We start from the raw sequence: 27,838 nt of genomic DNA on the forward strand, positions 1-27,838 counted from the left end.
AACACACAAGAGGAAGAGATTCCCTGCAAAATACAAGGGCAATATACAGCAAAAGGCAGGAAGAAAGGGAAACGGAAGCTTCCAGAAAGTACTGAACATCATGTGATGGAGTGTGAAAGAATGGTGCACCCTGGTGAAAGCACTTGTATTTCTACACTTTTGTGTGGTTGTTCGATGGCAGGATGTGGGAATGACCTTCCAGGCAGAGCGCTGGGCGATACACTCGCGTTTCTGGCACCTTCTACAAAGGCCATGTGTTCTAGACACGGTGACACAGCGATTAGCGCTGCTGTCTCACAGTGCCTGTGTGGTGTGAGAGGATATGGGTTTGATCCCTGCTCAGTCTGTGGGGAGTTTGCATGTTCTCCCTGTGTCTGTGTGGGTTTCCTCTGGATGCTCTGGTTTCCTCCCACGGTCCAAAGACATGCTGTGCAGGTTCACCCATATCGTGTGAGTGACAGAGAGAGGGTGTTTTTCACTGATATATGGGTGAGCCACCCATTGTAAGTAGTGCATCTAGCAGTGTAAGTCACTGTGGTGAATAAGGTATGTGGCCTCATAACACTACATAGAGTTCATGGGAAGTTGCTTTGGAGAAAATGTCTGATATGTAAATGTGTAGGTTTCTCAGAATGCAGTTTGCTCTACTCTTATAGTCAGTTGGTGTGGACATTCAGCACAATACAAAGACACACCACTGCTGTGACTTGTTTTATTATTTTCATGAGGAGGGGAAGCCATGCAATGATGGGAAGAACAAAACTCGGCTTGTTTCTGGCCTCTAACGAGCACCACTGTCATTGAGCACGAACTCTTCGTTTGAAGAAAAAGCTGCGCTAAAGTTCACGGGAAGCGCAGTTGAGCCTCGTCCGGTGCAACCCCCCCCCCAAGGCCTGTGGACACAAAGTAAGTGGCGGGGGGTCGGCGCTCCGTGGGGGTCAAGTTTGCTTCCACAGGAGCCGGAGGTGAAGTGAGGCTGACGGTGAGCCCGATCGTCTGATCGCCTGAACGCTGCAGGGAGGCACAAGTTCCGTTTCTGCACAGGAAAAAGAGCCACGTGAAGGAGTCAGAGAGCGAAGCGTCGCTGCACGAGAGCCGCAGCGAGACAAGCCCACAGGAAGAGGAAGAGGAGGGGGGTGCGGCTCGCGGAAGCTTCCTAGTCAGCCGTCCGAGCGGCTCTTGTGACAGGTTGTCAGGGCGCAGCGCCACGGCGGCCCCCGCGCTCCTCGCTCTAAAACCGCCGAAGCGCATTTTTCAGGCGCCGAAAGGTAAGGAGTTCCCGCACTTTCTCTCTCTCTCTCTCTCTCTCTCTCTCACTCTCACTCACACATTCCTTCCCTTCTTCGCTCTCGCCGCAACAAGTCGCGCGCACGTAACGCGCTCCGCGGTCGCCGCTGCAAGTCCGTGCAACAGCCCGACATGCGCGTCTCCATCCGCTCGTCCCCGAGACACAGAGGCGCCGAAGTGGAGTTGGGGTCGCGCCGCAGCCGCCAAAGAGCCACGTCGGTTCAGTCATGTCCGCCATGTGATCATATATGTGTACAGTTACGGTACATTTTTAAGTGTAGTAAAAAATCTGTGTGTGCATGATTTTTCACCCTGACGTATCGTATCGATGGTTGCTCTGGGCTGGGGCGCCGTTCGGCTCCGTTCGGCTCCGCTCGGCTCCACTCGTACTTTTTCTGTGAAGCGCGACGCTCCGAGTCCTGCATCTCTGGTGGGAGGCAGGAAATGAGCCCTTGTAGCTTTTCCCGTCCAACGTGTCTCTCTCTCTCCCCCCCCCCCCCCCCCCCCCAGCAATATGTAACGTGGCCGAGGCGTTTTGTGCAACATCATGGCTGATCTCGTGTCCACCATGTGCCCATGATTTACACAGCACTCTGTCTTACCCTGTTCTTACAGCATCCTTCCAGGGTACAGAGCTTCTGTCGCACTGGTGGGATTCAAACCAAGAAGCATCAGACTGCAAGGCACCAGTCCTGCTTGCCTGCTGTGAATCTGCCGAGGGACAGTTGCTGTAGAGGCAGACGAGTACAAACAAGGCGAGGGGGAAGGAGTGCTGCTCGCTTCGCGTCTGGCACAGCCGGGTTGGGCGCCGAGCACCCGCAGGACGTTTGTCCGTCTACAGCCGGGGTAAAATGGCGTGTGGGAGCTCTTTCAGCATACGTCTCAACTGCTTAATTTCCTTCTTGAAAAATCATTTATTCCGAGAAAACAACTTCCTCTGTGACCCTTGCAAATTCTCTTATCGGTTCTTAACAGCCCTCCCTTTCCTGGATGTGCAAAACGGTGTTCGCGTCGACCGCTGCACGTATCTTTGACCACTCCAGTACAGACACGTGGTCAGTCGTACCCGCGCAGACGTGCACGAGGGAGAGGACCGCTGTCCTCTGGACGAGCTGCAAGAGCTCCGAAGGGCTGAACGAAGGCAAGAGCGCACATCGTGAAGGTGACCTGTCACTTCATCGTCACTCCTCTCTGGCCCTGAGCCCAGTAATCTGTGACCTTTCTCTTCTTTTCATCGCAGCCTACGTGTCCAAGTTTCTCTCGTTGCCGGTCGTCTCTTCTGCGTCATTGTCTTCATCTCCATTCCCTACGGCCTCCCTAGGGCATCAGTGAGCTGTAAACATGAGTTTGCATACGGTGGTTTTGTCTCCTCCGAATATTGACCCCGCGAGTTCCAGTTGCGTTTCGAGCAGAGGAAACGAGTTAGTGAGAAGGGCTGAAAATGGAGAACTGTCGGAACTAACCTGCTCCCTTACGTTCGCCAGAGAGAGAGCGCCGGGGAGTTCTGCTCTTTGTCCGCAGCCTCTGCCGCACAGCATGCGGCAACTTGCCGAGGGACACGAATGCAAATGGACCAGGCTTGTTACTGCGCGCGGCACGGCGGAGCATCTAGTCTTTTTGCATTTACACTAAATGCAAAGTGCGTTACGAGCAAACGCTGCTATGCAAAGGGTTACCGTGGTAGGGAGCGGCTGGTCATTCGTGGGTTTTCCCTTCTTTAGCCGAGGAAGTGGGACAAAGAGTGGCAGACAGGAGTGCGTTTGAGGACTTTTCCCTGGAACAAGGTGATGCTTGTTCACCTTTCAGGAATAACACTGCTTTGCTCTTGGGAAGTCAACAGTTAGCTTAAGTAAAAGTAAAATACTGTTTAAAAATGTGAATTGTGTAAGTTGATGAAATGAAATATCAAGCAAACGGTATATACAACACCTTAATGTCACAGTAACACAGTAATTGTACTTGTTCATTTACATTACAGTTTTTCATTTAGCAGATGCTTTTCTCCAAAGCGACATACATCTGAGAAATACAATTTGTACATTACATTAGGAGAAACAGAAACATAGTTGCAGACATGTGACTCATAAGTAAACTTACTTTGTTTCTTTCCACTTTATGCACTGATGTTCAGCCCAAGAGTTTTAGTTAATGGCATCCTGTGTTTTTGTGTGGTTGTTCTGAAGGTCACTTTGGGATCACACAGCAAGAACATTGTGGGTTTTTGTCTCCTACTTCAGTAGTTTTTCCTTGCGAGACCATGTGAAAATATACAGTAGGTAACTGTACATTTGTATGAGGTGTGAAGAATGACTTCTTGTTGCAGTGATGTGTGTTGGAGCTGAGAAAAGTTTACTGCTGCAGCGTGAAACAATTTTCGTCCATACGGGAAATTTCTCTCTCGCTCTATCTCTCTCACACACACACACTCTCAGCAAAGTATTTTGTGAACTGTGATCATTCCGCTGTTCAAACTTATGTACAATGTAGGGATAGTTTCACAATGTCAGTGTAAAGAGTTATACTCAGTATGTTGTATGTATAATTGGCAGCAACTCGAGTCTTTCTGGGAAAATGTATTAACTTTGCACTGTGCTTTGGTGCAGTTTTTCACTGTTTGGAAAATTTCTCGAGTTTTCTCCACTTGCTCTGGCATTCTTTATGCGTGTCAGTTTTCAAGTGCTTTCGGTAACTCCCAGGTCAGCACTTTGGCTGGACAGCTCAAACACGTTGATGTTCTTGCTCTTACGCTCCTCACGTGGAGATGTGGCCTTACGTTTATAACGTTTATAACCATTCTTCAGGTGACATTTTGCTGCAGATTTTCAGCATGAGACTCAACTGGGGTTTCTGCTAGTACTTCCCTGCACTTTTCTCCATCCATTCTCCTTTCAGCCCATACCTCCTGTAAGGCTGCAGCCACCGCTCTCCTTGACAGTGCTTTGGGTTTGTGCCAGACGTTAACTCTTTATATTAAAGCTGCAGCTGAATTTCCGTCTGATCGTGATACCGTAACCGTTAAATGCTTAAGTCTGACCATTCAAATGCTTAGTTGTATGTTTCATGTGGGCTTTGAGACAGTTTTTTTTTTTTTATTTTTATTTTATTTTTATTTTTAAAAAAAAAAAAACTACAAGTGGCCTCTTCTCCTCATGCCTTGCTGCTGGACATGCTAGTTCTGTGAATAGTGCTGTGAAACTCTCTTGCACCTCACTGCAGTGTTGCACACCCGGTTCCTTTTGGCTCTTCGTCTCTGAGGTTCAGTCTGGTCCTTGTAGACTCTGGATGGTACAATATACCGTATCTTTCTTTTCTTTATAGACTGCTTAAAGGGATGTATGGAGACAGATATTTTCAGTTCTTCTCCTGATGTGTGCTTTGGCTAACCTGGTCTCTCCCATGCTTTTTGCCTGAATCTTTACATAATGAGGAGGAATCACAGACAGGTGCTGTTAACCTACAATAATAAAAACAATATATACAGTACTATAACAACATCATGGCTTAGCTTCACAAAAAGTGTCTGAGCCCTTTCCCATCTCTGCAGGGCTTGAACAACATATAGCAACATATAACAAGTTAAATATACACAACAATATAGACAAAATGGCTTTTTGTTTTAGGGAACACTGTTGAGACTTGTGCAGAATTTCATAGCCCTCTCTGGTCGTAACAACCCTGCTCTATCCTTTATGACAGATGGAAGACAAAGACACCTCTGAAAGCCCGGGAGACAGCCAGTTGGAGGAAGAGGGAACCAGCGAACCCCGTGCTTCCAGCATTTCCCCATTCTCGTCTCAGCTGAGGGCTATGATGCGCATCCGCCACAAATACCAGGCCATGAAGAAGCGTCGTGCAGAGATGAACGGCCTCAGTGCTTCTGTACGACCAGTGGTGCGCTCCACAAACCCCGAGGTCTTTACTTTTGATGAGGTAGCAACAAGTAGCACAGAATGGCACCGCAAGAGGAAGAAGAAGAGGAGGTCACGAGTTCTTTTCCCCAACGAAAGCCGAAAGTTTGTGCCCCACAAGGACCGCAGCCGAGCAAAGCCATTTTTGGTTCTTCTTAGTGTCATTGTCTTCCTCCAGGTGTACAATGCCATTGAGAACCTAGATGACCATGTGCTGATGTATGACCTAGATGGGCTGGAAAAGACACTGAAGCAGGAGGTCTTTGGCCAGAGGGAGGCCACAGAACAGCTCTTGAGGCACCTGAAGGACTACCTCTCCACGTATGTTCATAGCAGTCCCCTAGCGGTGGCCTTGCATGGTCCCAGTGGGGTTGGAAAAAGCCACATTGGACGAATCTTGGCACGCCACTTCCGCTCTGTAGTTGGAGAGCAGCTGGTGGTCCAATACTTTACACTGCACCACTGTCCCCTGGAGGAGGATTCCCAGCACTGTGCAAACACTCTGGCTTCTCGGGTGGCCGAGGTAGTGGGACAGGCAGAGACGGAAGAGAAGATCCCCATTTTCATCTTTGATGAGATGGAGTTCATGCATCGTCCCTTGCTAGACACCGTTCAGCGACTTCTTCAGCCCAACCAGAATAATGAATACCTGAATGCCATCTATGTTCTCATCAGCAGTCTTGGGGAAGCTGAGATTACACGGTATGTGCTCCAGAACTCCAGTGAGGCAGCAGCCGACCAACAGGGTGCTGGGAGGCTCGGCCGGGAGCTGGGGTCCCTGCTGCGCCGCACCCTGGAGGTTCATCACCCACTATGGAAGGAAGCAGAGGTGGTGCCACTGTCCCTGCTGGAAAAGCAGCATGTGATTGACTGTTTCCTGGATGAGATGACTCGCGAGGGCTTCTATCCTGACCGTTCCCACATTGAGCAGTTGGCCGCAGAGCTCTCTTACCACTCATCGGGGGGCCGCCAGTTCTCCCGCACTGGATGCAAGCAGGTTGTAGCCAAAGTTAACCTCCTATGAGGGGTACCCAAAGTCATTCTTGCCCCTCGAAGAGAGAACGTTTGCATGAGAAAGACACTTTGGGCTATAGGGAACCAAGGGAATGTCGCACACCACTGCCCATGCTCAAGCTTTGGTTTGTGGGCTTTGAGAATGGGAAAGCAACCATGAACAGCAAAAGTGATGATAATGGAGTGAAAAGTAACCTCTGTATCCATGGGGATGACCCACATTGGAGGCAAGAAATCGTCTCTCGTATCAGAGGCTGGATAAAACACAAAAAAAGCTGTTTCGACACATTTATTGCTGTGTCTGAGTAAATTTGGCTTTTTGCAAAGTCCCCCCTGCTTAATGTGGTTTTGACACTTAGATATGATATTTCTCCATTCGTGTTTCCAGTAAGTGACTTGAGCCTCAGGCTGATTCGGGCTAGTTTCTGATGGTAAGATGCCCAGGGTTTGTGCTGTGTTACTGTTATACCGGTTTGCTCGAGTGTTGTGTTGAGTGCATGGCGGCGCATCATAGCAGGTAGTGCACTACGTATGACCTGACCTGCATGGCAGTTGAGGGTGAGTGCATTATTATGCTTGAACTCCTAATACAACCTGAATTCCTGTGGTCTTTCAAGAGCTCAGACTTCATAATGGTTCAGCTTTCTTTGACGGTGTTGAATAACATTTCTATCACGTCCAAAATTGCCGTAAGACAAACCTTATCATCCTAACCGTGTCACGCAAATCTGTCTTTCATACAAATCATTTAGGCTGCATGAACTTGTTTTCTGAAATTGTTGGGTTTTTAATTAAGGAGCTCTTGAGGCATCCAAGAATTAAAACCTTTTTACATCAACCCATGAAGCATATTTTCCCAGTTTATCAGATTCACACATTTCATACAAGAAAGTGAGACTAAAAATAAATTGAGCGTTTTGAAAATACTGCAACAAAGAACCTCAGTGTGTGTATGTAGTTCCATAAGGTGAAGTCAAAAGCATAAAATTTTAAACAATGTTTAACAATGTTGTTAAATTAACTGCATCTATTTAAAAAAGGAGTACATTATCAAATGTATGTTCAGAATAAATGTGAAAAGACTGAAAACTTTAAAAATATGTCCTCATAGTTGCATAGTCGCTTTAAACACTTCAAGTGTAAATATATTTCTGATTTGTAATAGATTCACTATGCACAGGACTGACTTGGCGTACGTGCCTGCCGTATCTGCACACCACAGGAAGCGGGGCATATCACAGATGAATATGTGACAGATTAATGTCAGCTCTGCAAGATTCAGAATGCTTCATTTTGCTTCTTTGCAATGATCTATACTGAGAGGAGAGAGGAACTTCTTAAAGTGCAGGAACTTGCACTTGAAATTCTCACTGTCTTAATATGTCAAAAGCATTGCATTGAATGAATATAATATTGAAATCATTTTGAAATTTTTCATATCTGTAACAATGTAAATGTGGACAGTTTAATAAATCCAAAACAACATCTATAAAATTAAAGTCTTGGAGCAATGACATGTGGAACTTGCTGTCTAACTCAACAGTCACAAGTTAATTCCCCTTAACAGAGACACAGATGCCACAGCGTGTGTGCGCACATGCACGCATGCACACAGACAGACACACAGTCTGAAACCACTTGTCCCAAGGGGGGGTCGTGGTGAATCGTGAGTCTAACCCAGCAGCACAGGGTGCAGGGGGAGGAGACACACCCAGGACGGGACACTAGTCCATCGCAGGGCACTCCAAGCAGGACTCGAACCCCAGACCAGCCCGAGAGCGTGAGCCGACCAAACCCGCTGTGCTAACACGCCCACCCCCAGATGCCACAGCTTGTAGTGATAAATTATTTGAATAGCTTTGGCTATGCAGTCCCCGTTGTGACGGCTGAAGCTTAGTGAGATGTCCTGCATGTGATGTCTAATACTGTTTACCGGCGCTTGTTCACCTCTTTTGTGACTATTGCTTACTGCACTCTTACAGACAAAACATACAGATGATATTTAATGTTTATATGGTAATACAAAAAAAAAGAGTAAGCACTGAATTATGCACATTAATTTTCACTCACTGAACAAAACCTGGGCTGTGTAATTAGGTGGGTTTAGATCTCTGTGGACTCTATTCTCCCATGTTCAAATGGGCTTCCTCTGGGTGCTTGGGTTTCTTCCCACAATTCAAAGACGTCCTTCAGGCAAATTGGTGGCTCTAAATTGCTCATAATAAGTATGTATGTGTTTGTGTCACATTGCTCTGCTCTACAGATGGTTGAAAGATTGTATGGAGTTCAGTGTATCTAACAATGTAAGTCACTTTGAATGAAGGCACCAGCTAAATTCAAGTCAATAATCATTTTGAAAAGTGTCCGCTAAATGAATAAATGTAAATGTGAATGTCTCAGGACATGTGGTGAATCCAAATTTGGTCCTCGTGATTGCGAATGAATGTCTCGTAAACTGAAGTAGGATTATTAAATTAAACTCTTCATACTGTTGACTTCTCGTAACTTGAATGGCCTGGCTCAAGGAGTGACTATTGCAAAGACAGAAAATAAATAATTTTGTTGGATACCTCATAAATACGCAGTAACCCTTTAAAAATAAATCCTTAAAAAACAATTTCTTGATCTGAACTTCCCTATCTAGCTGTTCTTCAGGTTGGCCAAGACAAAATAGTTTAATTTGTTGACACTGCTATGGTTACTAGAATTGTATTACCTTACGTTAACATTACGTTATAAGCAAGTAACTTTTCACTACACAATATTAAATGCTTTTATTTTCAGATCCTTTTGTTTAGACTACTGTTATATTTTTGCCATAATATGCCATAATAGAGAGTAACTGAATTTAAATGAGTTAAAAGAGTTTGAGTAAAAGGAAGTTGGTCAGAGTTTAGATGGAAAGCAAAAAGGAGAGTGTGACGGAGAGGGCGAGAGCGGTTAACTTGAAGAGAGGGCCACGTTCTCGCTAGCTGCTTGCTTGCGTGCAGTGGGACAGTTAAAATACCTGAAGATTAAAGAAGTAAACATTCTTTGCACATTCTGTTCTGTGGTCAAACCCTCAGGTGTCACCCCTGCTCAGCAAATGAATAATGATGTTACAAAGTCACACGCTAACCAATTTTCTCATGTTTTTTGTTTTTAATAATTGCAGTTTCATAAATACACCTTTTGTCTTCAAAAACCCATTTGCTGTAAAGAAGCATACAAAGTGTCAGCACGCTCCTTTATACTTTTTATGTTTTGTATTTTTGAATTTTAAATGAAATTCCCCAAAATAGGCCATTTGAAAGAGAAATGGGAGAGAGTTCTGTGTCATGGTTACGGTTTAATCCAACTCCTTGATGGGGATTCCAAACTGTGACTAAAAACGGCAATGAAACTCCTTCCCCTGAGGGGTTTCTACAAATAAGACCGGCCGACTGGTAAAAACAAGCAGCAAACCGTGCGGAGGCTCGTGGCCTCGGATCTAAACATGTTGGCAAACATATAATAAATCCCTCTGAGTCATGGGCAAGGTTCCTCCTGGGAGACCAACACCTCCGCAAAGTGTGTGGTCTTCTTTCTGCATGAGAAGAAAAACAATGGAAACTAACTGTTCAAGACAAGGAGATGCAGGCAATTAAAGAGGTTTCTCACCCTTCAAATGATGCACATAAAAAAATATTAACCAACCCTCATAAGGGGTATACCATAACCACAGCTAATTCATTCATAGCTAATTCAGCATATTAACAAAGTAATAAATAGACAAATATTGAAGGCAAACCTTGCTCCCTTCTGCAAAGAATCCTAAATCTTGTGAGATTTATATTTCAGTGACCAATGACCCAAAGAATACAGCAAAAGCTGCATTGGAACAGCATTAAAAACAAGAAAATCAATAATAGCAGTACATGAAAAGACCTAAGTCCCTTTGAGAATCTGTGGAATTATTTGAAAACTACTGTTCACCTACTATTTCCACCCAACCTCAAGGTATGTCAGTAATATAAAGGAAATACAAAACTGTGGTGTCCAGATGTGCAAAGCTTGTAGAGACTTATCCAAATACATGACCTGCTGTTATTGCAACTGCTTCTGAAACGGGAAAATTAATACTTAAGTAATCAATTGCAGTCTCTTGATGAGCAACAACAATTTGTGTGCTGGTGTGTGGTATACCCATGGCATGGGCCAGGGCTTAAACCGATGAACAGCTTCGTGCTCCCCATCATGTGCCTCATCCCGAAGGACTAATGATGACCAGCTGCTTCCACTAGGGAGTTAATCAACCAGGGTATTTAAGGCAGCTGCTTCAAGCAACTACAAGTGTGTCTTGGGTGTCTTTTTTTTTTTTTTTTTTTTTGCTGCCCCTGTAACAGAGTCTGGCCCACAACCAGTTGAGACTAGAGTTTTTATTATTAAATAAAAAAAACCTCCCCCTGCCAGGCTGGTGTAATACTATACCCCTCCATGTTGCAAGGTGTGTTTTCAGGTAAGGATCACAATGCTTCATTCCTTACTGAAAAATCAGCAATGGCAGCTGGAGCATGTAGGTGCTACAATGAAAACACAACTCCTGTGGAATGAACAGTTTGCGGGTGTGAAAATGCCAGTTCATCAACAACATCCAAATGAAGTGAGTCTCCCTGCCCTGGAGTGAGAGAGCCACTCCCAACACAAACATATTTAAAGATGGAGACACAAGACAGGAGGTGTAAGAACGAAAGACGGCGATTAGAGAAGTGTGTAGGAACAGTCAAGAGTCCAGGGAGGCAGAGAGGAAAGCTGAGGAAGCAGAACCCGTCACCTCAACTGCCACGCCGACGAAGAGAGCAAAAAGAATCGCAAGTGAAGAGTAAGCCGTAGAGGTGGAGAGGAACAAGCAAAGCAAGGCGGATGGAGCTGAAGAACATACCAGAGAAGAGCATCTCTGCCCACTGGAAAAGGGTCACAGTTGGACACCTGGACATCTCTGTGTCCCCCACTCGACGCCGCACTCCCAAAGTCTTGTACCCGCCCCTGGTCAGGAGGCCTCGTCCGCGGGGAGAGCCGAGCGGGGCAAAACGATGGCTTCTAGCGCTGACAGCAGTGCTGTTCCTGCAAATCTACACTGAGGAGGGACCGGAAGGGCCACAGAGTTCACAGATGTACGCTGAGGATGGCTGGGAGTTGCTTTCAGGGCCACAGAGCTGCCCTGAGGTGGGGTTGAATTTGCCAAATGGGCCTGAAACCTACACTGGAAAGGGACCAGAGGGCTTAGATATGAGGCCCAGTTGCTGGGTCTTCATGGACAGTGAAGCATCCCTTGTGCAGAGGCTAAACCAGCTGCCTTTCCAAGCTAATGGACCAGTGGTATGGACCCCAAGAAAAAATAGCAGTGACTTTGTGAACTCCTTGCTGTGAAGTCAGAGGAAGAGCCCTGTAAACACAGGCTTTGTCACTCGTTAATTCCAGCTGGCTCCCTTAGCAGAAGCCCAGTGCAACTCAGACTATAATGTCTCGATTGGCTCGTGCCCAGCAGGGAAATGATGGGGTGGCCGGTTGGAATGAGTCACAGAGACTGTGCCGTGGAAAGAGTGTGAGCGAATGTCTGGCTTTGCGTGGGGTATACATCTCAGTATCGTGTCTGAGTCTCCAGTGCACATGCGTCCTTTTGAGCAATACGTGTGTGTGTGCGTGCGTGCGTGTTTGCACGTATGTGTTTGGAGTTGCCAAAGATTCACTGCAAGCTCATAACTCTGGATGCTTGTCAGTGCCAAAGAGTCATATAAGAATTTCGTTTGTCATTTTCTTGGCTTAGTGCCTGTAATTACAGCAGTCAGCCAGATGTATGGTTGAAACCTTCAGGACTGTGTCAAGTTTTTGTAAACTTTCAAAGCATTGGCCAACCTCACGCTCAGTGAAAGATGTCTCCATATATATTTGTCTTTACAGGCTGATATCATGAACTGTGATGTAAAAGTCCATAAATATTCCTGTGATGTTAGCAATTTGGTAGGGAGCGCGGTGGTGCAGTGAGTTGGACTGGGTCCTGCTCTCCATTGGGTCTGGGGTTTGAGTCCCGCTTGGGGTGCCTTGCGACGGACTGGCTTGTGTTCCCCTCCGGCCTTACGCCCTGTGTTGCTGGGTAGGCGCCGGTTCCCCGTGACCCCGTATGGGACAAGCAGTTCAGAAAGTGTGTGTGTGTGTGTGTGTGTGTGTGTGTGTGTGTGTGAGCAATTTGATTAATGAAATTCATATGGAGTGTGACTTTAAAAATATGAATTATCAGAATCAGTCCCAGGTTCCTACAGTTAATAATTAGATATTAATTATATATTGAAGAGCACTAAGTATCCCTTGTCTATTAAAAACATGTATCAAATTATATTGTATTTTAAATGTTTATAAATAGTGCCCCTGCCTCCCTTGCTATGATTGTTTGCTCTTTTCCTTGTTAGAGATGATTCATTTAAAAACTACACCACATAAAAGAAACTCATCCACATTCTAACTGTAATTTCATGTCTGCTGCAAGATAAACAGCTCACAAGGTTGCAGGGGAGCACAACCCCTAATCATTCAAAACAGACATTTTCACACAGACTGACACATTGTTCTGGTGGCACTGAAAGAATCTGGAATGAGTTCACGTTTCAGTCATTACAGACTCTTTCTGATTACCTTGGAGCACGTTTGTCTGCTGCAATCAACATTCCCAGGTGTTCTGGGTAAACAGAATGACATCACACCTGAGTTGCATGGTAATCCACCCTGTTGTGAGTCACTCCAGAAGTATACGTTCCACTGGTGGCCTTTACACCGTTGGTCATGAAGCTGTACAATTGGAGTCATTATAAGGCTACGTGGCCACCGAGGGATAACATAATGAGGAGAGCCCACAGGTCCAGTGTCTGACAAATTCCCCAAAATGGTTTTTTTTTCCCCTTTTTCAGAGAAGGCCTGTGTTTCTGCCCCATGGCCTTATTTCTCTTCTTTTGTCTGTATGACATGGATGTCTTCAGATGTGTACATCTCCTTTTGGTCACACACAATTCTGAGAAGCTATTAGATAGACGATGCTTTTAATCAGCGGTGCCAGAAGTTATATACCTTTATATAGCTCAACATCTCACTGCAGCAATTCACCATATATGAGGGTACTTGGGCAAGGTTCTGTATGTGACTTGAACCAAAGATCTGAAGGTTACAAATACTTATTTTTAGCTACGAGACTATTAGCTGCTTTGCCTCTTCCGAAAGCAGAGAAAAACATTCCCTTCCTGAAACAATGTATTTTGCAAAAATCAAATCACATGGGGAGAATGACTCTAATTTCCTGTCTTTTGGCCTGTACAAGGAAATGTCTGAAGAGGGATAGAAAAGCTGTGGGAAATCCATAACCAGGATAAAAAATTCAAGGCCAGAGATGAGACGATATGTGTCAGTATCGGTGACCTTATGGTGTGGAATGAAACTGGAATGTAGACTGTGTGATAACTGCCACTGAAAAGCTGCCTTTTTCATTAGCCTAAAGCAGAAAGTGTGACAATCAGTGTCAGTTAAGATATTTTCAGCCAATTTTATGAATTCTGAATCATTTACCCTTTTCTGTTGTGGGTTAAAGCTTTGTGTCCTTAGACTGCGCCTGGAGTTTTTACACGTCTCTTGTTTAAAGTTGTTCTCCATATTTGGTTTGCCCCGTGTGTTCATCAGCACTATCTCTTGAGAAAGGTGAGCAACACTTCCCTCTATTGGTGGTGTTACTCATTGGTAGGAAACTTTGACAGCGTGTTTTTTGTCATTTTCACAGTCACTTCAGACATTTACTTTCTCCTGAAGAGCACTCCAATTATGCGGCCCACCGTCCTTTGTGAAAATGTGGATCCATCTTCATAACACCAAGATTAACCTTTGTCTACTGTGTTGGCTTTATCTACTTCACAGACCAGGCTCACCCACTTTGTTTAGCTCACTACTCTGTTTGACGTCTCTAAAATAGTTCCATAGGCTAAAAATGCACAGCACGCTCACCCAAACAAAAGCAGGGATTAATTATCCACATAATGAACCCATAAAGAATGGAATATAAAGAAAGACTTCCTTCTCTGTGCACGTTTTTTGGTTTAAAGATGTCCTTCCTGACCAAGTCACATGTGTGGCCCCCTCTTCGATGCCTACAGGGTTTCTCCTTTCACTGTCAGGGTGGCCAAGTCATGTGAACTGATATGTGGCTTTCTTGTAAAACGGGTGGACTCCTGCCAGATAAGAAAAGCTCAAAGGCATTTTGCTGTGTAAGTTCAGAACTATGACGTACTGGTTCAGCACATGTATTGTCTGGTTAAAATGTCACCTTGTCTTTAAAAAAAAAAAAAACCTCACATTTCATTGTTGCCTCAAGATGTATTCCTCTTCTTGACTGGAATACAGGCCGGTCTTTTTTTTTAAAAAAAGAAAGAGAAAATGAGGATAAGAAAAAATAAGGATGAGGAAAGTGCAATCACATTTATTCGTTTAGCCGATGTTCTTCTCCAAAGTGACACAATGCTATGATACTGAAAATGATTTACCTGTTTATACAGCTGGAAAATTTTACTGTGCCAATTCAGGTGTGAGCAGGTAAATCAGCAAGTTTATTATCTAACACTCTGTGTCATCTTGGATAAAGGCATAAACTAAAGAACCACGGTACCAACATCTCGTTGCTTTATTCAGCCACGAAAGCTTATTTTATGTAAAACAAATTGCTGACCCTTGAAAGGAACTCTAGTTTTTGTTTGTTTTATTGTTACTAATTTTCATTTACACATTTGTGTTCAAATATTACTGTTGTTGGGGGGGTGCGGTGGCGCAGTGGGTTGGACCGCAGTCCTGCTCTCCGGTGGGTCTGGGGTTCGAGTCCCGCTTGGGGTGCCTTGTGACGGACTGGCGTCCCGTCCTGGGTGTGTCCCCTCCCCCCTCCAGCCTTGCGCCCTGAGTTGCCGGGTTAGGCTCCGGTTCCCCGTGACCCCGTATGGGACAAGCGGTTCTGAAAATGTGTGTGTGTGTGTATTACTGTTGTTCATGTATAACTCATGTAAAATTATTTCACGGGCATGATGAGTATGATGTCATACAAGGGTTAACGACCCAAACAGGACTTTTCTCTCTGGAGTCACACAAGAAGAGTGTAAATGTAAAATCTATTCTTGCTGTTGTGCTTTTCCTTTTTGTGCAATTCAGTGGAGTCACGGCCGGGTGAGAGGGAGGGGGAGGTGCTGACTCGCAGTGGGCGTGTCCTACGTTGACGAAAAAGCTATAAAGCGAGATGTGGGAAGAGCAGCGCACACAGAAACGCGTCGCTGTACAGCTGAGCCGGAGGACAGAAGCGACACAAAGTAACGCGAGCCGACATGACCGTGTTCGCCAGGTCCGACAGCCTGGTCCTTTCCATTCCGAGCAGCAGCACCAGCAGCAGCCTCTACACGGAGCACTTCGCCTTCAGCCAGATGCCCCGCAGCAGAGAGCCCGAGATCTTCACGTTCGAAGAGAGCCCCGCCGCTATTCCGCAGCCGCACAGGAGCGCGTCGCTGCGGCAGCGCAGGAAGATCACCCGGGTCATGTACCCGTCCAAGGTGCGCAAGTACCTGCCGCCCGCCGAGAAGAGCCCGGTGAAGCGCTGGCTCATCATCCTCTGCCTAGTGGTGTGCGTGCAGATCTACGCGGAGGAAGGCTACACCACGGAGAGTCCGGCCGCTGACAGCGCGGCTCCCGACACGACGAGCCCGGCCCCGGGCGAGGTGGAGCTCTCCTTCGCCGAGTACCACGTGCTCCCGTTCAGGTCCGCCGAGCTGCACGCGCGCCACATGAAAGACGCCGGCGAGTCGTCCGCAGAACAGAAGGCCGAGCGGCCCCCGCTCAACGTCATCAACAAGACGTGCCCCGGACCCGGCACCTCCTCCGGGGAGCCCGGCGCCGGAGCCGCAGTGTACGAGCAGCAGAGCAGCGGGAGCTGTTACGTGATGGCGCTCCTGTACCCTGTGTACCACCGGCTCGGCAGCGAGCAGTGAACGAGCGCGGCATGAAGCGAGCGACACGCCGCATGATGGTCGAAACGCTGGGTGGTGGGGGTCGTGCGTGACGTGAGTAGCTGGAAAGAAAGAAAGGCCTGAAGCCCCCCCAGTAAGAAACAGAAAAAAGGACTAGTGTAGTGGCGCTCGAAGCTGCTGCCCGTTTCTCCCTGAAGCGCTTGAATGAGGAGGAAACTTGAACAACTGACCTGCTCTGTTTAAACGAAGGAAGGAAACTTGAACTTGAGCGTGACCTTAACTGACCCGAAGTGTTACTTCACGGAACTGAAAAGACACCCCGCCGGAATTCCCCACCGTGCCGCGCGCGCCGGACTCTTGCGCTCACTCGGCTCTGACGTCATTCCAGTGTTGGCGGCGGAAGAGGGGCGCGAGACTTCGGCAACTCCACCTCAACTAGCACATGATGATGTACGAGTTCTTTCGCTCGATTGTTGTACAGATGTGTTTGTTTGTTTGTTTGTTTGTTTGTTTTATTTATTTATTTATTGTATTTATTTTGTAAGCTTTATTTATTAGAATTCTTAATAAACCCACAAATGAATACTGTTGCTTTTTTTGTCTCCTGCAAAACTAATTCAGTTCTAAATGAGCATATGAAAGTAAGCAAAGCAGGTCCTTCTGTTCAACTTGGAAAGATAGTCGTTCTTGATCTGAACAAGACCACTGACTTAACACTATTGGCAATTGCCCAATTTTAAGGGCAAGGAGTTCTTACTCCAGCACTTGAGTTTTTCCTCAAGATGAGGGTAGGGATTTGGACCTGGAACCTTAGTTACAAGGCAAATACACTAAAACCCTTTACTAGCTGCTGTTTTAATGCTCAAAAGTGTTGCTTGTCTTTTGAAGTTTTAACTGTGCTATTTTGCACAGTAAGATTAAATTAGATTGGTAATTATGAGCATTGCAGTATTGTCATTTAGCAGTTAAAACTATCATGAGCCTTTCATTTATGTTGAAACCTTTTACTGAGAGAGTACAGGGAAATTTCAGTGTTATTTGCAAAGAACCTATGTAGATCAACTAATCCAAGAGGTGTGTCTTTCATGCTAAGACCATTAGAGGAATTCAGTTTACATTTTCCATTTATCCATTTAGTGTAGATGCTTTTCTCCAAAGTGACATCTCAGAAAATGTGTGTGTTACATTACCAAAAAAGAGACTTTGATGGAAATGCATGATTCTAAAGTACAGTTACTTTTTACCATATGAACCAATGTATATCACACAAGTAGCTGCATAAAACTTTATCTGAATATCGATGATTCCTGATCACCTTCCTAATAATTATATTTTTTGATGTATAAACTTTTACATTGCATTACAGGAATAGCTGCATGAAGGTTTATTCCTTGTTTAGCAGGTATCATCTCAAAGTTATAGTGCATGAATATTTACATATTACATGAACTTAGATCAAGGGTTAAGTGAGACCAGAAGAGGTGAGTTTTAAGGCCCTTCTTGAATGTAGACAGAGTTTCTGCAGTTCTGCACCAGAGGAGGAGGTCATTCCATTACATCACAACTATAACTGAGAACCTTGATGCTTTTGGACCTTTTGTGCGTGGGACCACCAAGCAGGCAGAGTTGGAGGAGCGTAGCAGTCTGGTTTGGGTGTAGCGGATGATCAAGTCTTGTAGATATCTTGGAGCACTTCCATTGATGCTTTTGCAGGCTATAACCAAGGTCATGAATTGAATTTGGACAGCTATAGGAAGCCAATACAGACAGACGAGGAGGGGAAATACATGGAAATGCTTTGGCAAGTCAAACGCAACTCGGGCAGCAGTGTTCTCTGTAGGCTGTAGAGGTTTCATGGCAGTAGTTAGAAGGCCAGACAGGAGAGAGTTGCAGTATCCAGATGGGATGTCACCATGGCCTGGACTAGTAGTTAGGCAGAGTCAGTTGGGAGGTAAGGACGGATCCTGCGGCTGTTATGTAGGATGTATCTTCAGGTCCGGGTTGTGGCTTCGATATGCTGAGAGAAAGACAGACTTGAGTCAATCATTACTCCCAGATTCTTAGCCAAGGAGGCAGGCAAAATGAGTAAGTTATCCAGTTTTATAGAGACTTCACAACAGCAAGAGAGGTGAAGGATCTCTGTTTCGGAGAGGTTGAGTTGTAAGTGGTGATCAGACATCCATACAGAGATGTCCGACAGGCAGGCAGCAATGCTCGCGGAAATGTCTGATGCTCCCGGTGTAAATGAGAGGAAGAACCGAGTATCATCAGCGTAAGAACGGTAGTTTAATCCATGGGAGACAATGACAGGGTCGAGGGAAGAGGTGTAGATTAAGAAGAGTAGAGGGCCCAGTATTGAGCTCTGCAGGACACCAGTTGAGAAAGGCAGAGGAGAACAACGAGAACCCTGCTGGATGACTTGGTAGGATCTGTCTGATAGGTAGGACTCAAACCATTTTAGTGCTGTTCCTTAAATGCCAAGTTGACCATGAGAGGAGAGTAGAATCTGGTGGCTGACAGTGTCAAAAGCTGGAGAGAGGGCGAGGAGGAGAGGGAGGCTGCTCTAGCCAATTGGAGAGGATCAGACACTGCCAAGAGCACCGTCTCCATGGAGTATCCAGACTGATATCCATCAAGGAGATGGTTCCGAGTGAGGAATTCAGATAGTTGACCACAGGCCACCCATTCAACAGTTTGACCAAAAACTGAGGAGGGAGATTGGCCTGTAGTTTTGCACTGAATCAGGATCCAGAAACTGTTTCTTTACCAGCGGTGAAATGAGACCAGTTTTGAAGGCAGATAGGAAGTAGCCAGAGGAGACAGAGGAGTTGATGATTTTAGAGATGAAAGTGAAGAGTTGCGGGGAGATGGTCTGTAGGTGTGTTGATGAGATCAGATTGAGCAAGCAGCTGGTGGCCCTGTGTGACAGCAGGAGGTTGGGGAATTCAGTTTCTGACAAGGGCTTGAATTTGGAGAGAATGACTTTGCAGGGAGGTCCAGCATGATCAGGGCAGGCAGATGCCGAGAACTTGTCCATGATTGCATTAACTTTGTCTCTGAAGAACAAAGCAAAGTCATCAGCGGTGAGAGAAAATGGAGGAGGATGTGGCGGAGGACAGAGTATGGATGAGAAGGTGGCGAACAGTCTCTGTGGTTTTTTTTGGTTGCAGACTGTATTTTGTTGTAGAAGAAGGTTGTTTTAGCTGAAGTGACAGCAGAGTGAAAAGTAGCTAAGAGTTCTTTGTAGATATCCAGGTCCATATGAATCTTGGATTTTTGCCATTGTCGCTGTGCAGCTGAGTTTGGTCCTGTTGGTACGTAATGTATCAGTCAGCCATGGGGTGGCACTAGGGTGTGCTGGTCTGGAAGACAGTGGACAAAGAGAGTCAAGAGAGGAACATAAGACAGAGAGGAAAATGTTACTAGTGCTGTCTGTGATAGATCCGAGAATTGTGCAGCAGAAGGGAGAGTGGACAATGTTGCAGAGGCAAGACAGAAAGGCAAGAGAGATTTTAGGTTACAGTGGAAGGTGACAATGGGTGCGGAAGAAGGAGGGGGATTAGTGGCGAGGCAGGGTTGGAAAGAGATGAAGAAGTGATCGGAGACATTCAGCGGAGTAACAGAAGACAAGACAGCCACAGTTACGGGAAAAGACAAGGTCAAGATGATTGCCAGCTTTGTGAGTAGCAGGGGACTAGGGCGGGGAGAGGTCAAAGGTCAAAGGACTGCAGGAGCAACAGAAGGCCACTTGCGTGAATGCCCTCGACATGCAGGTTGAAATCACCCAGGACACTCAATGGAGAGTTCAACAAGATGTTGAGGTCATACAGGAAGTGGCCAGGAGGGCGATAAAGAACAACCAGAACAACAGGGATTGGGGCAGTGATGAAGACAACATGCCATTCAAACGAGGACAGATCATGCAGGTGGAGAGGGAGAACAGAATATTCCTGCCTGGGAGAGATGAGCAGGCCTGTGCCTCCACCTCTTCCAGAGGGACGAAGGGTGTGGGAGAAAGAGTAGTTAGTGGAGAGGACTGTGGGTGTGGCTGTGTTGATTCAAGTTTCAGTTCAGGCCAGGAGGTCAGGTGAGAGACAGGAGGCGTAGGGTGGGATGAAGTCAGCCTTTCTCACCGCAGACTGGCAGTTCCAGAATCCCATGGAGAGGTTGAAACAGGATGGAGGGCTTGATAGACAAGGATAAACCACGTTACTGTAGTATTTGTACATGATATATCTTTCTGCATTAATGGTGCCCTCACAGATTACATTTATTACATTTAAATTTATTCATTTAGCAGACGCTTTTGTCCAAAGTGACGTACATCTCAGCAAAAGTACAATTTATGCATTACATTAAGAGAAGGAGACATAGCTAACGAGACACCTTTTGTGCTCGGGACCACCAAGAGAGCAGAACTAGATGAGTGAAGGGGCTGGGCTGGGGTGTAGCGGTTAATTAAGTCTTGTAAATAGCTGGGAGCTGTTCTATTGATGCATTTGCACACAGTAACTAGGGTTTTGAATTTGATTCTGGCAGCTATAGGAAGCCAGTGCAGAGAAATGAGTCGAGGAGATACATGGGAACACTATGGCAAATCAAACACAACTTGTGCAGCAGCATTCTGTAGAAACTGCAGAGGTTTGGTGGCAGTATCAGGAAGGCCACACAGGAGAGAGCTGCAGTTGTCCAGACAGGAAGTCACCATGGCCTGGACAAGTAGCTGGGCTGAGTCAGTAGTGAGGTGGGGACGGATCCTACGAATATTATGCAGGATGTATCTGCAGGACCGGGTTGTGGCTTCGATATGTTGAGAGAATGACAGACTTGCGTCAATCATTACTCCCAGACTCTTAGCGAAGGAGCTAGGCGAAATGAGTGAGTTGTCCAGTTTGATTGACAGGTTATGACAGGAGGACAGGCCAGCTGGGAGGAAAAGAATCTCTGTTTTGGAGAGGTTGAGTTGACGGTGGTGATCATACATCCATGAAGAGATGTCCGACAGGCAGGCAGCAATGCGTGCGGAGATGTCTGACGCACCAGGTGGAAAGGAAAGGAAGAGCTGGGTATCATCAGCATAGCAGTGGTATCTGAATCCATGGGGGGCTATGACCGGACTGAAGGAGGAGGTGTAGATTGAGAAAAGAAGAGGACCCAATACTGAGCCCTGCGGAACACCAGATGAGAGAGGCAGAGGAGAAGAACGAGAGCTCCGCCAGACCACTTGATAGGATCTGTCAGAGAGGTAGGACTCAAACTATCTTAGTGCTGCACCTTTGATCCCAAGCTGGTTAAGAGAGGAGAGTAGAATTCGGTGATTGACCGTGTCAAACGCTGCAGACAGATCGAGGAGTATGAGGACCGAGGAGAGGGAGGCAGCTCAGAGAGCATCAGATACCACCAGAAGGGCAGTCTCAGTGGAGTGACCAACTTTGAAACCAGACTGATAACCATTGAGGAGATACAGTGGCAAATGGTGTTGACTGACAAGGGTTTACAAAAGTATTCCCAGGCCCATGTCATGATATCCATTATAGACATATGATTATTTTTAAGACAGTGACATTTGAGGGATCGGTGATCACATGCATTCAGAAGTGGCTTTCAGCCTTATCCTTTGCACACAGAGATTTGACCCCACACACACACATTTTCTGAACTGCTTGTCCCATTCAGGGTTGCGGGGAGCCAGAGCCTAACCTGTCAACACAGGGCATAAGGCTGGAGGAGAAGGGGACACACCCAGAACAGGACACAAGTCTGTCGCAAGACACCCCAAGTGGAACTCGAACCCCTGCGCCACTGCCCCCCCCCCCGGCGAGATTTGACCAGATTCCTTGAATTTTTTTGTTATACTGTGCACCGTGGAGGGTGAAACGCTCAAAATCCTACCAATTTGACTTTGGGGAATGTTGTTCTCAAAGTGCTTGATTATTTACTGATGCATCTGTTGGCAGATTGGTGAGCCTCGACCCATCCAAGAACTAAGGCCTTTATGGAGGCTTCTTGTGTACTGTAACAGGATTGCCTCACCTCTTTGATGTCATCTGTTTCACATCACCTTGTTATTTCAACTTGTCACATTGTTTGGTCCTAAACTACCCCTGTCCCAACTTTATTCGGAACATGTTCCAAATATCAATTTCAGAATAATTGTATATCTTCAAAAAAGAATGCAGCTGATTAGGTAAAACATGAAATACCTTGTCTTTATACTGTTTTTGTTTGAATGCAAGTCAAAGTAAATTTATAAATCACTCCTTTTTGTTTTTACTAGCATTCTTCATATTGTTTCAACTTTTTTTGGAATTGGGGTTGTATGTCAGAAACACCAGTGATGTCACGGTTGCACTTTCCTTCCAGATATACTTTACATTTATGCTTTTAAGGTTTTTGCTAACAAGCATATCCATTTCAATATTCTGCAGATTCCACAACTGATATTGTCAAAATCTAAATGTTTAAGTTTCCTGGATGCCTTCAGTGCCAGTAACTAATTACATTGAATATGGTACTGAGATGGACAGAGTATAACAAGAGAATCATTCAACACAAGTACTATGCAATTATTAGTACAAGGATGACCATGTGAGGTCTGAGAACCTTTGTTCATACTTACATTCAGCAAGAGGAGCACACACCTTACTCCCATTACTAAGCACCAATGAAGTTACACATGAAGTATGAATAATTACATAGCAAACTCTGCAAACAATAGTTTTTTTCTTGAGCTCACGCCCATACAATCACCATGAAAGGTAAGCAACACTCTCAGTGACTGATAGTCATGACCCAACCCTACTACATATTGGGGTGCTAAGGATATTACGTGTAGATTTGTCACAATATTTAACAATAACCTTGCTAGTCCTTCGCTATGATGAACGAAGGGGAGATGAAAAATATGAACACAGATTAAGACAGAGAAACTGAAATACACATTCATGTAATATTCTACACTTGATTTATGTATATATAAACATCTCTACCTACATGTGTAAAACACAGATACAAAAAGAAACTATCGCTCATACATGTTTTTCACAGGATATGCTTCTCTGTAAGGTCTCCTCAGCCGTAACTCGTGAATTGCTCAATGACAAACAGCGCCTGTCCCAGTGCTCTCTGATGCAACATTCAGAAATCAACTGCCCCATCTGAAGTTGTGGTTTTTCTCTGCAGCGTCAGCAGGAAACGGAAACACCTTGTGTAACTTTGTGTCATGAGTGTGAGAAGGGCAGAAGGCTGGGTTTTTACCAAATCCCCTTGCACAGGGCAAGGGGGAGATACTTCAACATATAAGAGCAGTCATGCGCTACCCCGTGGCCCTGCCTCCTGTCTCTTTCCACCTCCCCCCTTTCCCATTGCATTCCAGTGCGCTGACTCAGCCTGCCGGTTTGCACTAGATTCTTTCAAGACTCAACTAGAGAATGAACTAATGACATCACAGAACAGGAAAGAGGAGGAGGGTTAAGGCCATACACTGCCTATTCTAAGAAGAAACACAAAGTGAAAACCTAAAGATCAACTCACAGATCTGGTAGAAACTATGGGCTTGTTGAGACTTGGAACATGAGTTGTGCAAAAGAGCAACAGTCACTCCAACTTATCTTAGCTTGAGATTTACCATGTACTGAATCTAACATCGCATTGAACTTTGTGTGAAAATCCAGTTTTTTGCTATTTGCTGTAAGATATAAATTCCCTTTCATAGTGTTACCATGGAGAAACTGAATATAAAATTAAACAAGATATGAACACTGAATGAAGAGTGAATGAACATAATGTTTTTATCAGTGTTGGCTTTTGCTTTGTGTTTAAAAGCTGTGAATACAAATGTTAAAATTGATTTTTTTAATGAAGGGAATTCTGTTTAAGATAACATTCAAAAGTAGATATTTTAATATCAAGGGTAAAAAACTCACATCTATCCCTTTATCTTGTAACTTCTGCTTTATTTGATAAACACCTGTGAAATAAAACATCTTAAACATGTTTTAAAATTAAACTTACCTAACCGCTTGTCCTGAGCAAGGTGGTGGGAGGCTGAGGGGGAGGGGGGAGTACACGAGTACACTCTGGGCAGGATGCCAATCCACTGCAAATTTACCCCAACAGTTCTTGAAATTACATTTTTCCTGCCTCAGCAGTTGCCCCAGATATTTCATTAATGGCATTTAATACATCTTAACTCCGCTTACCTTTTACTTATTCAACTGAAACTGATGTCAAAGGCAACTGATATTGTGAAGTTCGTATAAATTACTTAACATTTATCCGTGTCTAGCTAGGTAATATTGGAATCCATTTCTTTTAATGTGTTTGCTAGAATTGCCCTTTATTTTCTTCAGCAATTGCTTTTGTTGATTACAGTGCCAAAACCCAATCTTTAATATCGTCACTAGAATTGAGCACATCATGGCATAATATAACATTCATGAACACTGTTTATACTATATATCTTTATGCTCCCTAAGTCACTTTTTGTTCTGCAGCCACAATGAGCAAATGGGCTTGCCATTCTAGTACAGTTACCCACCAATACTTCTTATACTACACACACACACACACACACACACACACACACACACACACATCGTCTGAAACTGTACCATACATTGAGGGTAGTATCATTTCAGTTTTCTTCCCAGGTAAACATATCTAACTCTTGCATCACCTGCATTTATATGTACATACTCGCACAGACTCTCTTTTGGCATATTGACGAAGAAAAGGGTGCCCTCACCACTATTTTTAGGTTCATGCAAGGGCGTGAAATGTGAAATCTGAAAGGCATCTGCTAAACAAAGGTGTGAAATGTGAAATCTGAAAGGCATCTGTCTCAGAGTATTCCAGCAGCAGCAGTGCCACAATGACATGACATGACAAATCACCCACTAATGTCAGGCTTACTGAAAGCACACCTAGGTGGGGCAGATAATGCACCCATAGGAGACATGCCCAGCCTTAAGTTTATACTTAAAAAATATTGATTCCAGTTTAATCTATAAACTTCAAGCTTTGAGAATTTACAGTACTCCAGGGAGCATGATATAAATGTACTGTTAGAATAATTAGCTGAGTATAGGTAGAAAAACAGTAGTTGCCCTGATTAAAGATACTGCACTCAAATTCGTGTCTTTTGAATGCAGGGTGGCACCTCTAACCACTGTCACCCGCTGCCACAAATGATCATTTTTCGTTTAGTTTTTCATTTAGTTGATGCTTTTATTCAAAGAGATTTCAAATTCTTTACCAATTTAAATCAGAGGGTATTTACACTAAGGGGGTGCGGTGGCACAGCAGGTCTGGCCAGGTCCCGCGCTCTGGCGGGTGTGGGGTTTGAGTCCTGCTTAGGGTGCCTTGCGACGGACTGGCATCCCGTCTGGGGTGTGTCCCCTCCCCCTCCAGCCTTGCACCCTGTGTTGCCGGGTTAGGCTCTGGTTCACCAGGACTCCGTTTGGGGGCAAGTGGTTTCAGACAGTGAGTGTGTGTGTGTGTGTGTGTATATTTACACTAGAGTAATTCAAGCTAAATGCCATTTTCAAAAGCAATACAAGGAGTGGCAGGAGTAGGATCTGAATAGAAAACCTACCCACAGCTGGTTTTTCTCTCCTTGTGTCTGATAGGTACTCCAGAGCTGCATCTTGTGCTGGTGAGTGCCTTGATTTCAGTTCAGCCAGTACAGGGATTTTGACCATTTTGGCAGGCAACTCTCTTCTGTTTTCAGCCGTTCTCTTTTGTCTGCATAACATCCGCTTTTTACTCTGCAGTCCAGCACCTGATATTTCATGGTGGCTTCCTCATTCTCAGCTTGTTTTTTTTTTGCTTGATCTTTTTGAGACTTTGCTATCTTATTTTGGTGGTGGTAGTATCCTTTAGTATCTGTATTGCTTATGGCCTGGCTGATAATGTCCATCCATCCATCCATCCATCCATCCATCCATCCATCCATCATCAACAACCGCTAGTCCCAAGCGGGGTCGCGGCGAGCCAGAGCCTTACCCGGCAACACAGGGCACATGGCCAAAGAGGGAGGGGACACACCTGAACCTGCCATGAGAAAGGGAAAGAATAAGGGAAAATTATTTAATTTTGGATTGTTCATACATACACTGATGACCATGTGCGGATTTTACTTTGAGCAGTGTATGGATTCTCGTTCCACTCAAAAATTTGCGCACATCCTGAACACATTTTAAAATTTGTAAGAGAGCTTTGTGACACAGAGCTCTGCGACATAGACTTGGATCAACAATATACAGTACATGGGATAAAACAAATGGTGTCGGCCTTTATTTGTAAGACATACAGAAACATCCAATACAAGTATAATCAAACTTTCCAGAGAAGAATGTAAAATGGCATCATCGGAATGCCTCAGTGTTGTGAGTCAATACATCTGAAGGTGAATGAAATTGCAGAAACTCCCCTGCATTCCCATTAAGCATATTGAAGTACATTAGAAATGAATGAGCACATGATGAATGGTTACCACAAATTCTTTGATCTTAGCTTCCTTTTGGCAGAGATTTTCATCTGAGCATTTAGTCATTGGTGATGTAAATTGAAAGATTTTCATCTAGGTTAAAGTTCTTAATAAGAACTGTTCACAGAAAAAAATGCTATGAAACCAGACTGTCAAAACGGGACTTTGTGAAGGGATATCCTGTTTAAGTGATGCCTTGGCTTTTATTTGAAGAAGTTAAAAGAAACATCATTTCAACTCAGGCTTCGTCTCTGAGCTATATTTGGATTTTGTGAAAAATGTTTAAAGTGTAGGGGGTGTGGTGGTGCAGTGGGTTGGACCGGGTCCTGCTCTCCAGTGGGTCTGGGGTTCAAGTCCCGCTTGGGGTGCCTGTGATGGACTGGTGTCCCGTCCTGGGTGTGTCCCCTCCCCCTCCGGTCTTACGCCCTGTGTTGCCGGGTAGGCTCTGGTTCCCCACGACCCTGTTGGGGACTAGCGGTTCAGAAAATGTGTGTGTGTTTAAAGTGAAGGAAATTAGCAACTTATTATTATGATGAAATTGTGTTAAATTATATTAATGAAATTATATTAGTTTGTGTCTGGCAAGTGGAGTATAAATTGATTTCACTAAAAACAAAATTTAAGGTCATGCAAGTCTGTCATACAGCTAAATTACAGGGCTACTTAATTTGCTCTCTCATTGTCATTGCTAAATGTCTATATTATGGATAGTCCTTACAGTGGAGCTTATCAGAAATTTGCTATGCTATATGCAACATGACCTCATCTGAAATTCACTGCTGTAGTTGTACTGTGAGGGTTTATTTACAAAATTTACAAAAGATTTGGCACCAAATGCACTGTTCGGGGGCGGGGGGGCGCGGTGGCGCGGTGGCGCGGTGGCGCATTGGGTTGGACCGGGTCCTGCTTTCCAGTGGGTCTGGGGTTCGAGTCCCCCATGGGGTGCCTTGTGGCAGACTGGCGTCCCGTCCTGGGTGTATACCCTCCCCCTCCGGCCTTGCGCCCTGTGTTACCGGGTAGGCTCCGGTTCCCTGTGACCCCGTATGGGACAAGCGGTTTCAAAAGCGCGCGTGCGCGTGTGTGTGTGTGTGTGCACTGTTAGGTTGACAGCCGAGGCCTATTCATGTATTGTCACTTGCGAACACATA

At 45.2% G+C, this 27,838-nt stretch overlaps 2 protein-coding genes across 4 annotated transcripts; both read left to right on the forward strand.

Moving 5' to 3' along the window:
* Window positions 1-706: 706 nt before the first annotated feature.
* On the forward strand, window positions 707-7,827 carry tor4ab (torsin family 4, member Ab). Of its 3 annotated transcripts, XM_018728662.2 has the most exons (4): window positions 707-1,268; window positions 1,903-2,133; window positions 2,263-2,449; window positions 4,984-7,827. In XM_018728662.2, the coding sequence occupies exon 4, from the start codon at window positions 4,984-4,986 to the stop codon at window positions 6,217-6,219; it is 1,236 nt and encodes a 411-aa protein (XP_018584178.2). In that variant the 5' UTR covers window positions 707-1,268; window positions 1,903-2,133; window positions 2,263-2,449; the 3' UTR covers window positions 6,220-7,827. The 3 variants fall into 3 exon arrangements, with proteins under 3 accessions (XP_018584178.2, XP_018584180.2, XP_018584179.2); XM_018728664.2 differs by lacking the exon at window positions 2,263-2,449 and having other exon boundaries at window positions 1,903-2,087; XM_018728663.2 differs by lacking the exons at window positions 1,903-2,133; window positions 2,263-2,449.
* A 7,659-nt stretch (window positions 7,828-15,486) lies between these two features.
* On the forward strand, window positions 15,487-16,784 carry ier3 (immediate early response 3). Its single transcript, XM_029247413.1, has one exon. The coding sequence runs from the start codon at window positions 15,566-15,568 to the stop codon at window positions 16,220-16,222; it is 657 nt and encodes a 218-aa protein (XP_029103246.1). The 5' UTR covers window positions 15,487-15,565; the 3' UTR covers window positions 16,223-16,784.
* Window positions 16,785-27,838: the final 11,054 nt, after the last annotated feature.

This window comes from Scleropages formosus, chromosome 21 (assembly GCF_900964775.1).
Source record: "Scleropages formosus chromosome 21, fSclFor1.1, whole genome shotgun sequence".
Taxonomy (NCBI): Eukaryota; Metazoa; Chordata; class Actinopteri; order Osteoglossiformes; family Osteoglossidae; genus Scleropages; species Scleropages formosus.